At 38.2% G+C, this 19,613-nt stretch overlaps 1 protein-coding gene across 5 annotated transcripts in view; it reads right to left on the reverse strand.

The window, feature by feature from the left end:
- PPHLN1 (periphilin 1) overlaps nucleotides 1-19,531 on the reverse strand; it is a 70,910-nt gene extending 51,379 nt beyond the window's left edge. Inside the window, exons 1-5 of one of the 5 annotated variants that reach the window (XM_074162623.1) lie at nucleotides 19,453-19,524; nucleotides 14,358-14,405; nucleotides 13,173-13,264; nucleotides 10,214-10,393; nucleotides 9,254-9,315 (exon numbers count right to left, since the gene is read on the reverse strand). In XM_074162623.1, the coding sequence (XP_074018724.1) occupies nucleotides 9,254-9,315; nucleotides 10,214-10,393; nucleotides 13,173-13,264; nucleotide 14,358 (335 nt within the window). In that variant the 5' untranslated portion in view covers nucleotides 14,359-14,405; nucleotides 19,453-19,524. Of the gene's footprint in view, nucleotides 1-9,253; nucleotides 9,316-10,213; nucleotides 10,394-13,172; nucleotides 13,265-14,357; nucleotides 14,406-19,452 lie in introns of all 5 variants that reach the window. The other 4 variants (XM_074162632.1, XM_074162650.1, XM_074162640.1 and 1 more) reach the window with 4 other exon arrangements.
- Between the last annotated feature and the right edge of the window lie 82 nt (nucleotides 19,532-19,613).

Here is a 19,613-nt window from a genome sequence, read left to right on the forward strand (position 1 = left end):
AATTTAACTGAGTTTGCACAAACTACTGAATTTTTCCCTACATGTATATCATAAAATACTAACAGCTGTAGTAAACACTTCTTATGCAATAACCACTGTTAAAAAAATATAATGATGACACCAGTTTCATATGACAATTTACAGCCTTACAAAAAAACGGGGGGAAACAGTTGTACACACAAAAAGCCATAGATCCTTAAAACATAACATAGCTTTGGATCAAAAGCAAGTTGAATAAACACAACAGCAGTTGAGAACTACCACAATGAGAACTGGGGTTTTTTGCTACCAAATTAGGTGTGTTTACTGTAATTGTCAAATAAATACCTATAGGTCAATTTACTACCTAGCTGTTCTTCAGTCAACAATAATTCAGGCTGGGTTTTTAAGAATATCAAAACATTATTTGAGAAGATTATGACAACCTGTCTTTAGTTCAAAGAATACTTTGTCAATCCTTTAGAGTCACAATATAGAGTCTACATTTAAACCTAACTAAAACATTTCACAGGACTGAAGTACAAGAAATACCACACACAGAGAACCAGGCTGACATTACCTATTTGTAATTATGCTTTTTGAAAACAATCTTACCCAGTTTTCTCTAATGGCTCTCTGCAGGAGTTAAAACCAAGATTTAGAACCCTTCTAAGTTTCATAGAAAAAGTAAGTTCTACTGCATGAGGCTGTATATTTATAAGCTCAGCAGGGGAATAAAATAATAATCAGGTAGTGGGAAGTTCTGCTAATTTGACAATTCCTACATCAGAGAAAGTTTGAATTGTTTTGATTAGAAAAACAAAGCTTCCATGACATCACTCTGAAATGAAGTAGAACAGCCAGACTCCTGTATCACCAACAACAGCCAAGGAGTCTCCCATCAACTAGGAGGAAAAAGAAAAAAAATCATAGCTCAGACTCCTGTGGGAGGCTGCAGGGTCCTGGCTGAATAGGAATACTGCAGCTGACCTCAGAAGCTCATGAGGAGAAACTATCGAGAGAAAAAGAAATTGAATGATCAATACAGCATATATTGTAACTTTTAAAGTTTAAACAACTCCTCAACCTGAGATGGAAATTGCATAAGCAATTAAATCAGAGTTCTGCAATATCCCCTAAAAGGAACAAAATTATCACTAAGCAACTTTTGAAAGCAAACATGTTTTTTACAATTGGAATGTTAAGTTCTGCAAAGAAATAAAAGAAAACAGAACTTCAATAAAGATCATGGTCAATAGTTAAACAAATAAAAATATTTTAAAATTAAAGGCAATCACTCAACAACTACAACTCGCTGCCAGTGAAAGCAACATTCACGTTACAGAATAACTCCACCATTAGCTGAAACATGCAAAAAAAATCCAGTTGAATATAAGAGGAATTTTTACCTCCTCCCCATATTTTTACATTGTAAGGTGGGGACAAAAAAAATTCTACAGTTTAAACCCCTTCCACCAGTCTCTCCTTTTGTCCCCATTCTCACAAGTGACATTTCAGAAGTGGAGTGACAGTAGTCTTACTATGAATGAAGTTTCTAGTATAATTCTAGATATAAACAAAGCAGGTCCCACCAACATAAATAACAGCAGAAACTCAGTTTGACATAATATTTTTAGTAAGAAAACAGCCAGTGTTCGCATACAGAGTCTTAAGTCTCAGGGTTCTACATTAAAAGGAGGAAAGAGGTTTATCACAGCAACAAAATCTTGCTGTCTGAATTGAAACTTTTCTCTTTCAATTGCATTGACTTGCAATAGTGGACAGTTCTGAACTGTTCTTAATTACACATAGCCTTCAGTACAGGGCAGTTTTAAAACACTAAGTGATATCTGCATGAGAAGATTCGAGTTCTTAAAATTCATTCAAAATAACAATCCATGGTCCAAAGGAACCCAAAGCATTAGTAACACAACTATACATATATAATTTTGGCCAAGTAAGAAAATGCAAATTTTAAAATATAAGTCTCAGTTTGCAAACAAATTGGTTGCCCTAAGCACATAAGAGCTAAAGAAGTGGTGGAGCAGAAAACAGCCCTCAAAGAAAACGTAGCAACTACTGAATCAATAAGACTGCTGCATAAGACCAAGTGTAACATGAAGTCACTATGTATTTAGTGTAAACCAAAATCTACTTTTAAGTTATCTATTACCTATTATCTTGTTCCAAGAAGTTCTAGCTCCCCCTTCCATCCCCCCAAAATATCGTAAGCCAAGGTAAACTAATTTAGCTAGCAGCCTAATACAATGGGTCTTCTGAACTAAAGGTTTCAACAGACAAGTCCTTGCCTGGAGTTGTAGACAGGTATAATGAATCTACCACAATGACCTATTATAAGGAAACTGTAGTTTCATTTATGAATAAACAAGTTACTCTAGTAGTTCGTGTGAATACCTGAGAGATTCAATGTTCTGGCAGAGATTTTATTTATTTATTTATTAAAAGAAAACGGCATGTGCTAATGAATATGATTAGAACTCTGCTTATCAATCTGTCAAAAGCAAGACCATTTTCTTTGGGCGACTGCCATATTTATTTCCCTCCACACATGTTTTTTAATAAAGAATGAGGTTCTTGTATGGTGTCCCTTAAGACCTGTCAAATATTGCAACAGAACAGCAGACTTATGTACATTTTAGCACCATCTCATAAATCCCTTTGGCTAAGTTTCTGTTCTACAAGCAAGACAAAGATCAGTTTACATTACAAGAAAGTTTAAATCCAAAGCCTGAAGACCTCCCACGATATATTACACTGTTTTAAATGAGTATAAAAAAAAAATTAACCAAGTTCACTGCTTCATTCACTAAAGAATACATCAGGGAGGGGAAAAACAAGAAACAAGCTCCCCCCTGTAATTCAAAGGTGATTGCACAGCGCTAATATAAAGATAACTGCCTTGGCCTATGACACATCTGAACCCTCAATATTAAATCCTGCTTTATTGAGAGAAGAGTCAGTGACCCTTAACTTCTATTTGGAGACTCTCTCATCAATGGTTTTGGTTTAAAATAACTATTCTTGCCAAAGAACAATTTTCTTCTTAATGTGCAATCTTCAGACCACTCCTCTAGAATATACCTGTCATCACATACAGCACCTGCAAGGGCTGAATCACCAAACGGATGGTACTTCAAGCAGAGATAAGAGAGTCGCAGCTGCTGGGCTTCTATCCCCCACTTCGCTAGCAATTTTCTCCATAACCTTCAGTAAACACTTGAAATCTCACCAAGAAAATTTACGAATCTACAAAAATTGGGGTACATTATGCTTTACCACCCTAAAGAGGCTAACTGTAAGTTTAATGTTCAGAAAGCCACACAAAACTTTCAGAGGAAAGGCTGAAAGTGTCACTGATTTAAAAGATTTCCAAAACAAAATATAAAACTGACTGATGCATCTTAGTGTTCATAGATCACTGATTGTTTAAAATTAAGTTTCAGCATTTTGCCAGATAGTTTTCTTTTATTTCTAGCATCAAAATTACTTTATTATTTTTGTTTATTACAAAATATTTTTTTGTGCATACCACAGATAAACAGATTTGGCTTATATACACAAATGCATTAGTATTAAAGACTGGACTAAGACTACTTCCTAATTTCACACAGGACATGGGAAAAAACCATAACAACCATTAAACAAAAGAATACACGTAGTAGCAGCAAGTTTCCTTCATTAACAAAGGAAAACTTATTCACGTCAACAGCGTGAGAGAAGATATTAAAAGTGTCCTATGAGACCCCCTTCTCAGGAGTCTCTGCTATATGAACCAACATTACTGCTGATGCAGAGTACTTTGTCTACAAATATGGCAATTCTTATTTTACAAAAATCTGGACCTCGGATAATTTTAAGGATCAAATTTAATGAGTGTATAGCTGGGATTTACAAGTGCGTCATTTTGTAATTCCTCTTTGAAGATGAGTCTTACCCATCTTAAGTTGCCAAGTTTCACATATTTCACATCTTATGAACTCAGTTTGGCTGAAAAAAAAAAGAATGAAGTAATGCTCTGTGCATTCAAAAGGATTAAAATTTGGCATGACTAAAGTGAACAGCAGCTAACAATCTTCTAAAGCGTTTCACACTGAAAAGTTCATCTGACTTCATGAGGAAAGGAACTTGTATGCAAAATCCATTGCTATAAGGCCCGTATAGAAGTACTGCAAAATTGGAGTTCTCCAACATACAGCAGTTCCCTGCAACTTTTTAAAAAAAACTGACATGCATAATATAATTCAAGTGCTTTGAATAAATGAGTTTGATATATCACTAAAGACAAGTAATAACACAGCCTCAGAAGTGATCAACATCAGTAAAAGACAAACGTATAAAGAAGTCATGTATTATTTGATCTCTTCTCATAATTTCCAAGTTTCACAATTCTCAGAGCATCAGCGACCAAGACATTAAAACTGTCATCATATGTGCAAAAAATACTCTGTTCTCCAAACTAAGAGATTCTGCTTTGATGTACAATTCTTTATATAAGCCAACAAGGCTTGAACCAAGAGGCACTTCAAACTAAGCTATGACTGTAAGGCTACACAACCCACATCAGATCCTGGAGTTCACAAATCCAGCAAGAATCCCTTAGGCCAGAACAAGAGAAAAAGGGCTGGGAACTAATTTTGAAGTCTATGCCCAGCACATCCTCTGAATTACTTCATTTTTTACATATAAAGAAGTTGTGTTCAGGATGAGAGCTGTTCACTGAGCATAGTATAAAACATGGCTAACAACTCTCAATTCTTGAGTGGTCCAGGAAAGAGTAGAAGGATCAGTAATGCCCCACTCAAGGGTAAACTACCACCAAATGACAGCTGCTTGGAAACTGCAGCATAACTCCATAAGAAGAAAGAAGGCAAGAAAAAAACCCAATTAAGCCAAGTGGTAGAACCTCAACAGTCCTCTTGTCATCCATGGAGAATTGCTGCTGGTCAGCGGAGAGGACACACCACAGCTCAAGCCACAGCTATGCAACTGCTAAGTAAGCATATACTTCCTATTTTTAAGGAAAAGGCAAGAAGCTTAAAAAAAAAAAAAAATCCACAAAGGAAACCACAACAAAACAACAAACAAACAAAACCACTCCAAAAACCTAACAGATGGTTTCTTCAACATAGGAAACTTTCACCCCCCAAAATTCTGTATCATGTAAGGATTTTTCATATTCAAGATAAACAGCTGCTTTTACTTTGGGAAAATCTTAAGTAATGTTTTTTAGCACTCCAAAAAAAAGATCGAAGAAAAAGAAGAAAAATGGAATGGAAAAAAAAAAAGAAAAAATGGAAAAGAAGAAAAACGGAAAAAATGGAAGAAAAATGGAAAGCATAAGAGAGCAGAAACTCCTTTTTGACAGTTAAGTTGCCAGAAATCAAAGCAGGAAAATGTGAATGATTAATGCTTAAGAGGAAATGTTCAACATGATATTGACAACGACCTCTTACAGCACATTTTTAGCCGCTGAATGAGTAAAAATACTCAAGAAAATTGATTGTTTATGTCAATAAAAGAGCTATTCTATTTAGAATTTATAGTCACTACACTGAATACAAAAACCCATTAGCTTTACAAGTCTCCTGAGTGTCTTTAGCTTCACAAATCTAGCTTTGTACTATGTTTTAGCCACATTCCATGCAATTTTTTAAAAAGTACTTCTGGTTAAAGTAATCTTAAATCTCCTTCTACTACCTCAAAGAAAAAAAACTAAAAAATTTACATGTACTCCAGAAGAACTTACCCAAACTAATGTTCACCACGTCAAAGAGAAAGCATTTTTGCATATAATCATTTTTTAATCTCATGCTTTTCAGTGTAAATGTCTTTGAAATGGAAAGTAATTAGCATTCTCACTATAGGAGACAACATATACCAAGGACTGTACTTTGATTTCCTCTGTTGAGATCCACTACATAGCTCAATAATGAGCAATATGCAAAAAATAAAGTTTATTACCAACCACGCAATGCTACAAGCTTTTAGCAGTCTGATCACAGGATTTGCCCATCCACAAGAAGGGTCGGAAGGATGATCCGGGGAACTACAGGCCTGTCAGTCTGACCTCGGTGCCTGGGAAGGTCATGGAACAGATCATCCTGAGTGCCATTATGCAGCACATGAAGGACGTCCAGGTGATCAGGCCCAGCCAGCACGGGTTCATGAGGGGCAGGTCCTGCTTGACAAACCTGATCTCCTTCTATGACAAAGTGACCCGCTTGGTGGTTGAGGGAAAGACTGTGGATGTTGTTTACCTGGACTTTAGCAAGGCCTTTGATACAGTTTCCCACAGTATCCTCCTGGAGAAACTGGCTGCCCATGGCTTGGATGGGACTACTCTCCGCTGGGTTAAAAATTGGCTGGAGGGCCTGGCCCAGAGATTGGTGGTAAATGGAGCTAAATCCAGTTGGTGTCCAGTCACGAGTGGTGTCCCACAGGGCTCGGTACTGGGGCCGGTTCTCTTCAACATCTTTATCAATGATCTGGACAAGGGGATTGAGTGCACCCTCAGGAAGTTCGCAGACAACACCAAGTTGGGTGGGAGTGTCGACCTGCTGGAGGGTAGAAAGGCTTTGCAGAGGGATCTGGACAGGCTGGATGGATGGGCTGAGACCAACGGGATGAGGTTCAACAAGGCCAACTGCCAGGTCCTGCACTTGGGTCACAACAACCCCAGGCAGCGCTACAGGCTTGGGGAAGAGTGACTGGAGAGCTGCCTGGCAGAAAAGGACCTGGGGGTGTTGGTGGACAGCCCGCTGAACATGAGCCCGCGGTGTGCCCAGGTGGCTAAGAAGGCCAACAGCATCCTGGCCTGTATCAGGAACAGTGTGGTGAGTAGGACGCGGGAGGTGATCATCCCCCTGTACTTGGCACTGGTGAGGCCCCACCTCGAGTGCTGTGTCCAGTTTTGGGCCCTTACCACAAAAAAGACATTGAGGTGCTGGAGCGGGTCCACAGAAGGGCAACGAAGCCGGTGAGGGATCTGGAGACTAAGTCTTATGAGGAAAGGCTGAGGGAGCCGGGGTTGTTCAGCCTGGAGAAAAGGAGGCTGAGGGGAGACCTTATCGCTCTCTACAGCTACCTGAAAGGAGGTTGTAGAGAGGTGGGGATTGGTCTCTTCTCCCAAGTCACAGGCGATAGGACAAGAGGAAATGGCCTCAAGTTGCACCAGGGAAGGTTCAGATTGGATATTAGGAAAAATTTTTACACTGAAAGGGTTATTAAGCATTGGAATGGGCTGCCCAGGGAAGTGGTTGAGGCACCATCCCTGGAGGTATTCAAAAGACGGGTTGACATAGGGCTTAGTGACATGGTTTAGTGATGTGGTTTTTTGTTTTTGTCAGAGTTAGGTTGATGGTTGGACTAGATGATCTTAAAGGACCCTTCCAACCTAGTCAATTCTATGATTCTATGATTTTACAGGTTATTTACTATTCCTGTGCTCTTCTGAACAATCAGACTTCTGACATGCTAACACCTATTTTTATAATAAATCAGTAGGGCTTCATTCAGTCACAAATACATTCCCATACCCTCAACTGAACCAAGTATCTTTATGAATTTCTTCCATAGCGTTATTGTAGTTGTGTAACAGTTACATATTCTGAAATATATAATAAAGACTCAGATGGAACTATCACCTACCACGCAACACACTTTTAAAGCCTTCAACAAAACAAGCTGACATTTTATTCTCACAGTTTAAATGGAAGAAACCGGGATGCATTTAAGGCAATCTTTTTGACCACTGGGTGCCACTCTTGTTCTGTGTAAAATAAACTGCCTAACTCAGTCTTCTCAGTCTTTTGGGTGTGTTTTTTTTTTCATCTTTAATCAACTCTGGTTCTTCTTAAGGGGGAGAAAAAGATGCAAGAATTTTGCAGAAGTTTCTACAAAGCACTTACTACTTTCCCAAACCCTTTACTATTGCTTCTAGCCCCAAGAATGTAATTTTGAGGTAAGTCTAGCACACACAGACATTATGGTATATGAAGGATTTTTTTTTTTTATGGTCAAGTCATGTAGTAACCCAGTTATGCTGCGCCTAAATCATCACATTCAAAGGAACAGATACCTCCTGCAACTGTGCAGCTCTGTAGCAGTTTACTGTCATTGCTACCAACAACTTCATATTGAGTTTGCAAGGCCTCAAGACCGAGGCTTCGCTTGTCAGGCTTGCTCTGAGCTTTTCTTGACCTGCCTGAAATTTCTTTTTTTAAGTTGGTGCAGTTTTAACAGCAATTTGTCTAACTGACAAGGTGTCTGTAGCTAACTTGGTTTACTTTTGTTGATCTTTGTATGATACAACCACAGTTTTATACAGATTGCAGTAACAAGGAGTTATTCTATGTAGAAAGATATTTATGACTAACACCATGATGCAGTATAGAGAAACACAAGCCTGGTATAAAAGCAGGCACCTTGAGAAGTGAAACAGAATGTGGCATTTTAAAGTACAGCCATGAGATTACATTCTTAGATTAGACTGTTAATATTTCAGTTATAGTAACAATTAATTCTTGTCTGAATATTTAAGGTGAGTTTCATCCTTGTCCAAAACATTTTGAGTGTAACACTATCCTGTGCACTTTATTTATCACAGCAAATAATACCATATCAAACATCATTGCAGGCATATGTATGTTACAGCCCTACTGCTTAATACTATTCCTTACATTTCATAGATGGGAACTTGAGGTACAGACTAAGAAGCGCTTGCAGAAATGAATATAATTTATGATAGAGATACCAATTCATCAGTCCAGCTGCGGAAACAGGGAGGTCAGAACAAGGCTACGCGGAACTTCACAATTCTATTATCCACCGCAGCAACCTTTAAAATGGCACAGGTATCTTTCCACTGTATTGTGGCCCCAAGGTATTTGCTTCTGTCACTGCAGAATTAGGCCAAGGAATCCTCTGAAGTCATGTAAAAAGTGTGACTGATCAGGGAGATGTGCTAAATTACTTACAGTTCCAGGCCAGCATCCTAAAGATGCTATCATTATGCCTCCTATCCTTATTAAACAAATACTAAAATAGAGACTTTAATGGCATACCGTTTATTTAGTTTGTATTTCAAACAATACAACCAGAAACCACTTTTGCACTATTGTCTTTTACTTCAATAGATGCCCTTTCCCACATTCCTGTCATTTCATTGCTCTGCTCTACAGATTGCTTTGATAAGAGAAATGCCCTAAAGAGTCCCAGCCTATGCATGGCACTACTGTAAATCCTTATAAAATACCTGTACTCAGGCTGCCGACTTATAGGATGATCGTCCCTTGACCATCTGTATCCTGATTCATCCTGCAAAACATACATGCAAAACAATTGTTTGATGTGTATCTCAACCTCAGATGCGACGTACAGTTAGTTGCCAAATGGTACGTATTCACTGCAAAACCAAAGCATTTTAATGAGCTAAGAGAAACTATTAAACATTCACAGCAAGGTTCCTCTCAGTTTATTCCCTTTACCCCACTCCTCTTATTTTCTTCCTCTAATAACACTAAAGACAGCAACTTTGAAATGCTGCACAAAACACAAAACCTACAAAAATTTCAAAATTATATACATGGGCCCTGACTTAAAAAAAAAAGAAAATTTTCCTCATCAAATGTAAATTATCATCACTAGCTTGAAACGACAGAATTTCAAACAGCTAGGTTGGAGGAAGCAGCAGTAATGACCTTTCAAAAGGAGCATAAATTTTGTACTTAAGTGTAGCTACTGGGAAAAAAAAATGCATTCAACACCATGACAGAATTTAAATAAGCAAACAACTGTGTGAATTAGAAGGACAGGCAGGCAACATTCAACAAATTGCATGCACAAGGACCTGTTAAAAGGAAAGATTTTTCAATCATTCTTCTATTCATACAGAGGACTTCTGGCCACTTTTTTTTTTTCCAGTTCAGACTCTGAGCTTTCCACAGAGCTGGACAAGGGCCCTTTTCTCAGACAACAGAGTAGCCAGGAACCATAAGAAGCAGCAGACAGGTTACCATAAAATCACAAGTCTTAGAAGCACAGTAAGTACAAAAAAGCAGCAAGTAAGAAAACCTAGATGCTTTTTTCTATTCATTCTATTCCAGTTTATGAGAACAGCAGCAACAGCAATGTTCTGTCTGAAATAATACTTCAACTGTTCAGTATTCAAGTAGTAATAAGAAGATAAACATCATAAAAACATGAGAAGAATCACCTTACGTACACCTCGGTGTGGAGGGCCACTTCTTCGCTCATGGGCAAAACTGCGACCCTCTTCATAGTCTCTGTACTCAGCGTGACCGTAATCATCATACCGACTGTAATTCCCATCCCCGGGTCTTTCCAGCAGCGGTGGTTTCTTGGGCACAATGTTTACTACTCTATGGTAATCATCCTGAACAAAAAAAAACCCAACCCAAATCATATTGCTTTTAACAGCTGGAAATCTGAGTGAATATACAATAGTTAAAACAAACAAACAAACAAACAACAAACCAACCAAACAATTTATTCCAATGTATGGGACTATAAAAATCTTAAAGCTGAAATAGCACAGGGGAACAACAAACACTAAAAATCATGCCAGTCTGATGGCGGAATAACTTATAAAATCTAATTGGACACCATTCAGATGCAATTCTTAGGCATTACAAGTTTTATTATTAAGGGAAAATTGTCAACATAGTTTAAGTTTCTTTTGAAAGTTTAAAGCAGTAGCATTAGCTACTTTCTACGCATCAGCTAGTTTCTTTTTTTAAGCATTAGCTACATAGACTTCTAAGAGACTTTTATGTTAACTTAGGAATTCAATAAAGAAAGTTACATCTGTAAGCCTGTAAAACAGCCCATTTAAAAAATACTAACAATTTTCTTAATGTCAATAACACCCTCCACACTATGGAGATTATAATGAAGACAGTCCTTGCTTCATAATCTGACACCTTCTCAATACAATGCAGTAGGTGATCTGAGGATTCAGGTGACAGAGACAATTTTAATACTCTCAGTTTTTCTTTTAATACAACTTTCGAATAGCATTTTGCTAGAATGCAAAATGAATTTATTGTATTTCCTTCAAATAAAATGTCATACGTCATACATCATTTATCAATTATAGAAATCCTTTGTTTATTAAGTGTAAATTGCACAGTTGCAAAAGATACAAATTCAGGTTTTTTTCAGCCAACTGAAAACAAAAAGGAAATAAAAGCATGAATGCAAGATCTTGTATTTTAAGTCAAGTCTTTTTCCTTTACCAAGATATTTTTTCTATGTGCCTTAAAAACACAAGCTATAAATGCAGAGACTTGAGTCAACATGTGCAATTTGGAGGTGAGGACACTCAAACAAGCTTTTTCAATAGTAATAGAAGTCACAATCTAATGCACCAACAGTCTCAGTTCCAAGGTATTAACCTATCAGCAAATGCTAAGCATGTTCATAGATTGAATAAATTAATTCCATTTTAGTTCTCTACTCAAAATTAAGTCAGACCTCTGCGGGTGTACACAAATACAATGACAAAGGCTTACAAGGACAGAAACTGCCTGGCAACTATCTCGCATCAGCAGAGCTGTACGAGAAGGAGCTTCATACCCTTTCAGTAAGGCAGAGAGACACCAGATCTTGGTTTGCCCAGGTATCGGGGGTGTTGTTTCGGTGCAGATGGATAGTATTGACTGTGACAAATGAGTGTATTCTGCTAGTCCCTTCATCCCCAGTTCCAAACACACGTAATATATAAAGCTAGCACTGAACGATCTAGTTAATTCTTGCATCAACAGGAGTGCATCGCACCTTTTAAATTTTAAAGTAAATTTTCATAATGCATATGCTATGCATTGTTCCCTGGACAGCTTGAAAGACTAAAAGAATTCAGGAATGTAATTGTTAATTTAATTTAACCATTGCAACAATGTGTTAGTCAAGTCAAACGTTGATTAAAAAAAAAAAAAAAAAATCTGTGAAAATAAATTCTGCCTTTCCTCGTGTCCTATTTCTGATAAATATTTTGGAGAAGCAGCTGACTAAATACCCTGTGCAAACTTCTCTGATTTCCAGTTTCCTGAAAATGCAGACATTTTGTTGTTACCTGTAAAGAGAGTTTAAAACACCACAGAGCAGCCAAACACCAATACACTACTCACTAGAGAAGACTACATAACTAGTTACCAAGATACCAACGCTCGTACGCTACCAAAACGACAAGCTGAAAATTTGGTAGAGGGAACCCAGAAAGTATGCTAAATCAGCTATGATATTATTCCATTATTTAAAAGATTTAACAGAAAAGCCAATTAAGAGGCACAGGTACATGAAATTTTATTTTACCAAATGTACATTGCACAGCATGTAAATAGAAATATCAAGAAGTATTCTTAAAGTACTATTTAAGGTGCAAAGCTGCAACATGTTTTCTTTCTTCTTTAGAGACTTCAGATGCAGAAGAAAAAAAAAAAGTAAAATAATATTAACCAACTCTTTGGTACAGAGTTTTTCTGACAGCATGCTAAAGTTATTCTACAGCAGAGTAAGCATAGCTTCTGCGTTTGCTTTTACAAACATAATACACAGTAGAAGTCTCCAGTCTACAAAGTAGATTTCCATCAATGTTCTTCTTGAAAGCATTTCCCTTGCAAGGCTCCAAAACACAATTTCTTTAGCAAAGACCTATTTTTAACATTTGTTATGAACACTTCCATCTATACTTTAAGCATCATAATAAAAAACTGCATGGGTGGCAAGAATACTACTGAAACCAGTCATTTAGCATCTCAAGTCATTTCAAAGAGGTATTAACATAAAAAAAAACCAAACAAACTGGGGGAAAATATAACATATTACGGCCTTTGGTTCTCCAGAAGTTATTAAGAATACTGTGTTTTATAACACAAAGAATTACACCAAAAAATCAATTTATCAGCATACAAATACTGTAAAACATTTTCAATAGATTTGAAAAAAAAAAATACAAGATTTAATTTTGTAGGCATCCTATTATCTCTGTGCAGATGCATTTGCTAGATTGCTGGCTTATATGAATGAGAAAAGAATGGAGCTTGTGGTGTACTTGGAACTTAAATATGTACAAAAATCCAGCCCTGATGGTAGAAGACATGGTATAAAGGTATAGTATAATGGCATAATGCTAAACAAACATACTATAGACTTACATCAGGATGAATCCTTGGAGGGAGACGTTCTCTTGGAACTCTTTCATAGTCATATCGCCCTTCAGACCACATTTCATCTCTTCGATATGCCACTAAAGACAATAACAATCCAATTAGCCAGAACCAGACTCACTCAAATAGATGAAAGGATAGTGAGCATAGAAATAAAGGTTCCCAGACTTCTCCCAATACAACGTATTATGCACAAGCCCCGCACATACACTTTTTTTTTAATTAGCCCTTTGAAAATTAAGTCTATGCAGTTATAGAAAGTAGTTATTGAACTTTAAGCGAAAATAACTCACAGTATTTGCAAGAACAATTGAACAAATGGAAATTAGTGCTGTATAATCAGTATAATTATAGGACTTACAGATATTACAAACAGCACTATTGAAATATATGCACATTGCAAATACCAGCTGTACATATAAATTCACACACATATACCTTATAGCAATTTTGATATTGCTCTGCTAAAATTAGGGGGCTTTTTAAAAAAAAAAAAGAGTTCAACTATTTATTAGATTGAAGAATATCTACTTTCTATATAATATAACAGCTTTGATTGAATTATTTCATCATCTCAACCATCTAGAAAGCGTTTAAAACACAATACGTTAGTACAAAGTTCTGTGTTTTGAATACACTAATGCATTCCTCACATGCAGATTTTTCCTGTTTTAAATTGGGAGCCAGCAGAACACAAAAATTCCTCTTTCCAGAGAAGGGTGACTTTCAGAGTCAAAATGAGTAATAAATACAGGTGGAAATAAAGCATCGCATAAGAGATTCTAGTCACGCTGTGTTAGACAACATAAACTTGAGGAGCTGAAACCTTTCTGATAATTACAAAGGTGACAAACTATATCTCATTGAAAACAGATAAGAAATTGCTAGAATTATGTTTTTCAAAGTTGCCCTTCACAATGGTAGTTCTAGCTATTAAAAAAAAAAAATAAGAAAAAAAACCAGCAGGACACATTCAGAAGGAGAAATGCGTACCTATCTACTTTCACAAAATAAAAACACTTAACTGGAAATAGACTTATGAGGCTATATGAAAATATTGATTATTACAGATGTTAAGAATCAACATGACAAAGGGTTTATTAACTGTAAACAGGGGTAGCACTAAGTCAGACATGTATTTCTGTGAAAAATGACGAACCCTCACATACTTACTTTTTGGTCAGTTTTAGCAACACTGATTCTGAAGATCCATTCAATTACCTACAAAAAATAAGAAATGAAAATTAGCAAAAAATGCATATATTCTCATAGGTACACTTTTTAAAGTAAAGCAGGCATTTAAAACCTGAATCTTTTGACTGCCCATCCCCCATGATCCGACTGAATTAGTAAAGAGTAATTCACTACACTCAATTAAGAAAGAATATTAATTACTCAGCTGAATTCACAATATCAAAAAACTTCCTGTGACAAAGTATTAACACCTTCCTAATAAATTCTATTCATCATCTTTTACTCATTATCTCAAGTCTCAGTTTTATTTTCATTTACTAGCAAAAGCTTTTAGAAACTACCATAACTGCTTTCTTAAAAAAAAAAATCAGAAAAATATTTTATATATTCACTTAACTTATATTTATTTAACAGTCTTTCAATATCATTAAGTAGAGAAAAATAACACTCAGTTGCATGTGATGAAAGGCTAATGAAAAGTTTGATGTAACAAATGCTTTTCCTCTGGTGATAGGTATTAAATCCTGATGAAGTAGCTCTTTCACCAACTATAGTAAGCCTTTATGTTCAGAGATTTTGACCCTACCATTGGTACAAACAAACCAGAGTATCTTCTTTAAACTTTGTTCCATTTTATAACAGACTTGACCTTAAGTACATTCCATAACCAAGACACAGGACTAGTCTGATGTAGCCACAAAAGCTGACTAAACCAATAGAGTTTGGTCAGTCCTGGTTTTAGTAAGGGCAAGAGCTAGAGTGTTTGCTGTCCCTGTCCTCGCCAGGGTGCTCCAATTAACAGTTACTAATTCTGAAACCACTGCTCATATTGTGCTATTTGTTGGTCAGATATATCCACCAGAAGCACCTTCCTGGCATTTTCACACTAACTGCTTCAGCTTTTCTTCATTCTCTACTTCAGGGACTTTTGCTAAAGCCTTAAAAATTCATACTAGGGGCTACACATGCATTAATTGTTCTTAGGCCAACCCCGTGCCCTCTCCTTCCCATGTCACAGAGAGGATGCTCTGTCTGCTCTGACACTGTCCCCTCAATCCTCTTTTCTTCGTATCTAGAACAGTACCTGAATACTCCTGGGTTTCACAGTACTGGGGGGGGGGACAGAATTAGCCAAGGCAAGACAAAATCATTACACTGGAACAGTATCACACACTCTTTCTCAAAACACTTTGCTGCTGGTCACTCCAGCCCATCCCTTACCCCAAGATGGACCATTCCTTCTGTCCCTACCCGCTCACAGCTGGCTGCTGAGTGCCTGAGCCTCCTGCGGTACCTGCTCCCACCCCTGCAGACAAGCATGTCACCGACATTCATGTACACACTCTGTTGTATTATCAGGCAGCAAGGCTGATAAAAACACTCCCATTTGTATCACTGTTGATGGAGACCTCACTGAAACTAGCAAGAATTATCACCAGGATTTTGACAAACCAAAAACACAAGCTGCAAAAAAGGTAGAGATGGACTATCACAAAACCAACAGACTGAAGAAAAAAAGGAATGCACAATTACACCAGACAAGAAGTAAGTATGAATGTGGGAAAAAAAAAAAATATCTCACAAATCAGAATATTTTGCATTTAGAGAAATGAAATGAAGAATATCAGACAGAATCAATCATCAAGTACATTCCTGAAAATGCTGGTAAGGAAAAAAAAGTAGAATGAGACTAATTTTCTACAGAAGACTAAACAGACAAATTTTAGCTGGCACAATGAGAGAAAGCAAGGATGCATTTGAAAATATCAGAAGAAAAAAAGAGAAGTGTTTAAAGGGAGGAAAATGCATTTCCCAGCATCTTGAGCACATTTCATCTGTTCCTATAAAAAAAAATATTTCCATTTCTTAAACGTTGTGACCTAACACAGCTTTAATCATAGCCATGAAGATACTAAACTCTTAGGATCAATACGAGAAGGTTCCATTAACATGGGTTTGAGAGATCAAACCTCAAGTTTACTACGCTGTATTCAGTCATCTGTTCTGTCACCACGAAGTTGTCTAAAACAAAGATTGAAAAAAAAAATCTGTTTCTGTTTGTCTGTCTAACACTGTTGTCACTCACATTGACTATTTTCTATTAGCATATACAGCAGAGACAGTTGTTGATATTTCTTTATATTTATATAACATATAATCACTTGCTGTATTCATTTAAACAACCTCTTCCTATTTTTGATCAGAGGTGACTGTCTTCCCTAAAGCAAGGTCTTTATTTTCTCAAATAAAGACACTACAGCGTATGCAGAAGCCATTCTATTAATGCAGCGCAAGCTGCTCCGCTGTGGCCAGGTGCCAAGAATGGTTTTGCTCCGATTATCACAGCACCATGTCTTGCTCTCTGCTAGTAACTGAAGTAATATAAAAAGAGTTTCTTCATCAACCAGATTACCTGGGTCACTTGAACTTTAGATTTTTTTGTACAACTGGGTTTTCTTTATCAATCATTAACTTTTTATTCTTTTTTGCTTTCTAAATAATATATGCTAAAAAAGGCTGACACATTTGCAAAAGCACTCCAGTGCTCTGCAATATTTTGTACACAGTTCTTGTCTGTTTACACTTATTTGCAACATTAACACTCATCACGGCTAGAAATATGTACTTCTCCAGGATCCGTGAATTTGCAGTGTGTGCTATCAAGCTTCTGCAGAATCTACTTTTTTGTTTCAAAACCACACAGCTTTCTAACCCAGATGGCTACATCTTGCCGTATGTGAACAAAGCATAAAATTAATGCTGTGCTGTACAATGCAGAGGCAGGCAGCTGCAGTAACCCTGTTGCTACTGGGATGCATCTGGTTTTATACTGCTGCTTTGACAAATGGCAGAGGTGGACAAATGTGGGCCAGTTCTGTCTCTCTTCCGTTTTGGAAAGACCTCAAAAAAAGCTTAGACACTTCTGTATGAGTAAGACCTAGAGAACTGTAACTTTTTAGAGACATCATGGCAAATTTTACAATTGCTGCTTTGAGGACGAAAAGAAACATAGAAAACACTGCTTTTGCTTCCAACAACTAGAATCTGTATTGGATAGTGCTTTAAAGATATTCCAGTATCTCTTACCTAGACGGGAGGCAAGACAGATAAAACTGAGTTTGGGAATAAAAAAGCAACTTTCTCCTCCTCCCCCCATACTTGGGACAGGCAGAAAACACTGAATAAACACAGTGACATAGTCTCCTATTGCTAAGATGAAAACGCAGAAGTGCAAGAGCAGAGAGAAAAATCTGCCACGACGGTACATAAAATACTGTGAGGGAGGCACTGAGAAAAAACAGGGATACAATGAGAATCCATCTCTTCCTAATAGCAAGTATTAGGCTATAAGATTTTCAAAATCAATTAGAAGCATGACTGCACCAAGTCTAGGCATATTCAATCTAGATACCAAATGACCTGAAGGAAAAGGCTTTCTTCCAATATTTCCTGATCTGTTCACAATAATTTTGACTTAAAGTAAGAGAAAGAAAAAAAAAGAAAAAGGAAAAAAAACACTTAAGAAAGCAGTGACCACAAAAGTCAAATCAACCCCAATTCAAAAAGGAAAAAAGCCAGAAATGCATAAGCTGAATAAAATTATTAATGGCAGCAGCATTATGATGAGGATTTACAATCCCACTGGTTTGGTTTTCTTACCACATCATTCTAATATATCACTGGGAAGCAAAAGCAAGGGAGATAATGTGTTGGGGGTTATATGAATACAGTGACTGATGTATTAGCGCTTATCTTTGCCTGAACACCTGCAGTTACCAACATCCCGTCCTTCATCAGTGTCAATGCTACGAAAAGAATGTTCTGCCAGGCTGCGATGGGGCTGCTCTGCTAGCAGCATCAATGCAAACAACTGTATGGATCACTGCCCCCACCGTGCCTTTCCATCTTGCAGCACAAACGTTTTGACAACAAAATATGTCAGCTCACCAAACTGTTGTCATAACAGGGCAAAACTTCAATGCTTTCAACATTTACACTTGAAAGTACCAACCAACTCTGAATGTTTCACCCAGGGAAAATTAATGTATCAAACTCTACTCATTGCCTGCAGAGATTCTGTGGACTTTCACATCTTGTTGTATGTTTCTTACAGAGTCTTTGTTTCCTTGAAGTCCTAGACGCATCAGATAAGGAATTATTATAAGACTATCCATGAAAACCTCTAACCCATGGTAAAGAGCCTACTAAAAGAATACCAGTGAGAACAAAGAGCCATGGAGAGCAGACTTAAAGTGCTTAAATACTAATAAAGACTTTAAATATATTATAGGACACCTATTGTTACGCTAAGTGTAGAAATTTATTCTGGTACTTTTAAGGACATTAGCTAAGTGACACACTTATATCTCATTTATCTCTCTAGAAACAAAGATACTGATGCTACACCATCATACCCACAAGATGCCTCACTTCAAGTGTTTACAGTATATATAGCCTCCAAATGTTCATCATTAGTTGTTAAAGTTTAAAATAACTCTCAGAAGTATGCAGAAGTAGTAACATCCTTCCCTGCAAAGCAAAAACGCAAATGAAAGTGAAGATCAAAGTCTTCCGTCACGCACGGATACTAAAAAGGATTAAAAGATAAGGTTTACAAAAGCCTCCCTCGGTGCCGACAGAGCAGCCGCCCGCCCAGAGGAGTGGATCCTTCCTTCCACCCCTCCCGCCCCGCCTCTTCCATTCACCCCAGCTTCCGAGCGATCCCTGGGCACCAGGGATCCCGCCCCACGCCACGGGCTCCCCGCGGGAGCGGGATGCGGGGCCTCCGCTCCCAAAGGCCCCCCCCCGCCCGGGGGTTCCCTCTCCCGGGACGAGCCTCACAGACGCTTCAGCCGCCGCCCCAGCAGCGCCGGGCGCAGCCGGGAGGACAGGCGGGCTCCTTCCCGCGCCCCGCAACGCCGACCGCCTCACAGGGTCCCTGTGCCAGAGCCCGCGGGCCGCGCCATCGGCTCTGACGCGACGAAGCGTCGCGTTCCCTCTGCGGAACGGGGACAAGAGACAACCGGCTCCGCGCCAGCCCCCGCGGGCACCGACCGCCCCCGCCCCTGCTCACCCGCCGCCCGCTCCCGCGGCAGGGCAGGCAGCTCCCCTGTTCGGCACCGCGCCTCCTCCCGCCGCTTCCGGCGCTCCCCAGACGTTACCGGAAACGCCCGCCTTCCTTCCGCCATCGCCACCGCCTATTGGCCGGGGGCCGTGTTGGGCTCTGCACGTTGG

Source organism: Numenius arquata, chromosome 2, assembly GCF_964106895.1.
Source record: "Numenius arquata chromosome 2, bNumArq3.hap1.1, whole genome shotgun sequence".
NCBI lineage: Eukaryota > Metazoa > Chordata > Aves > Charadriiformes > Scolopacidae > Numenius > Numenius arquata.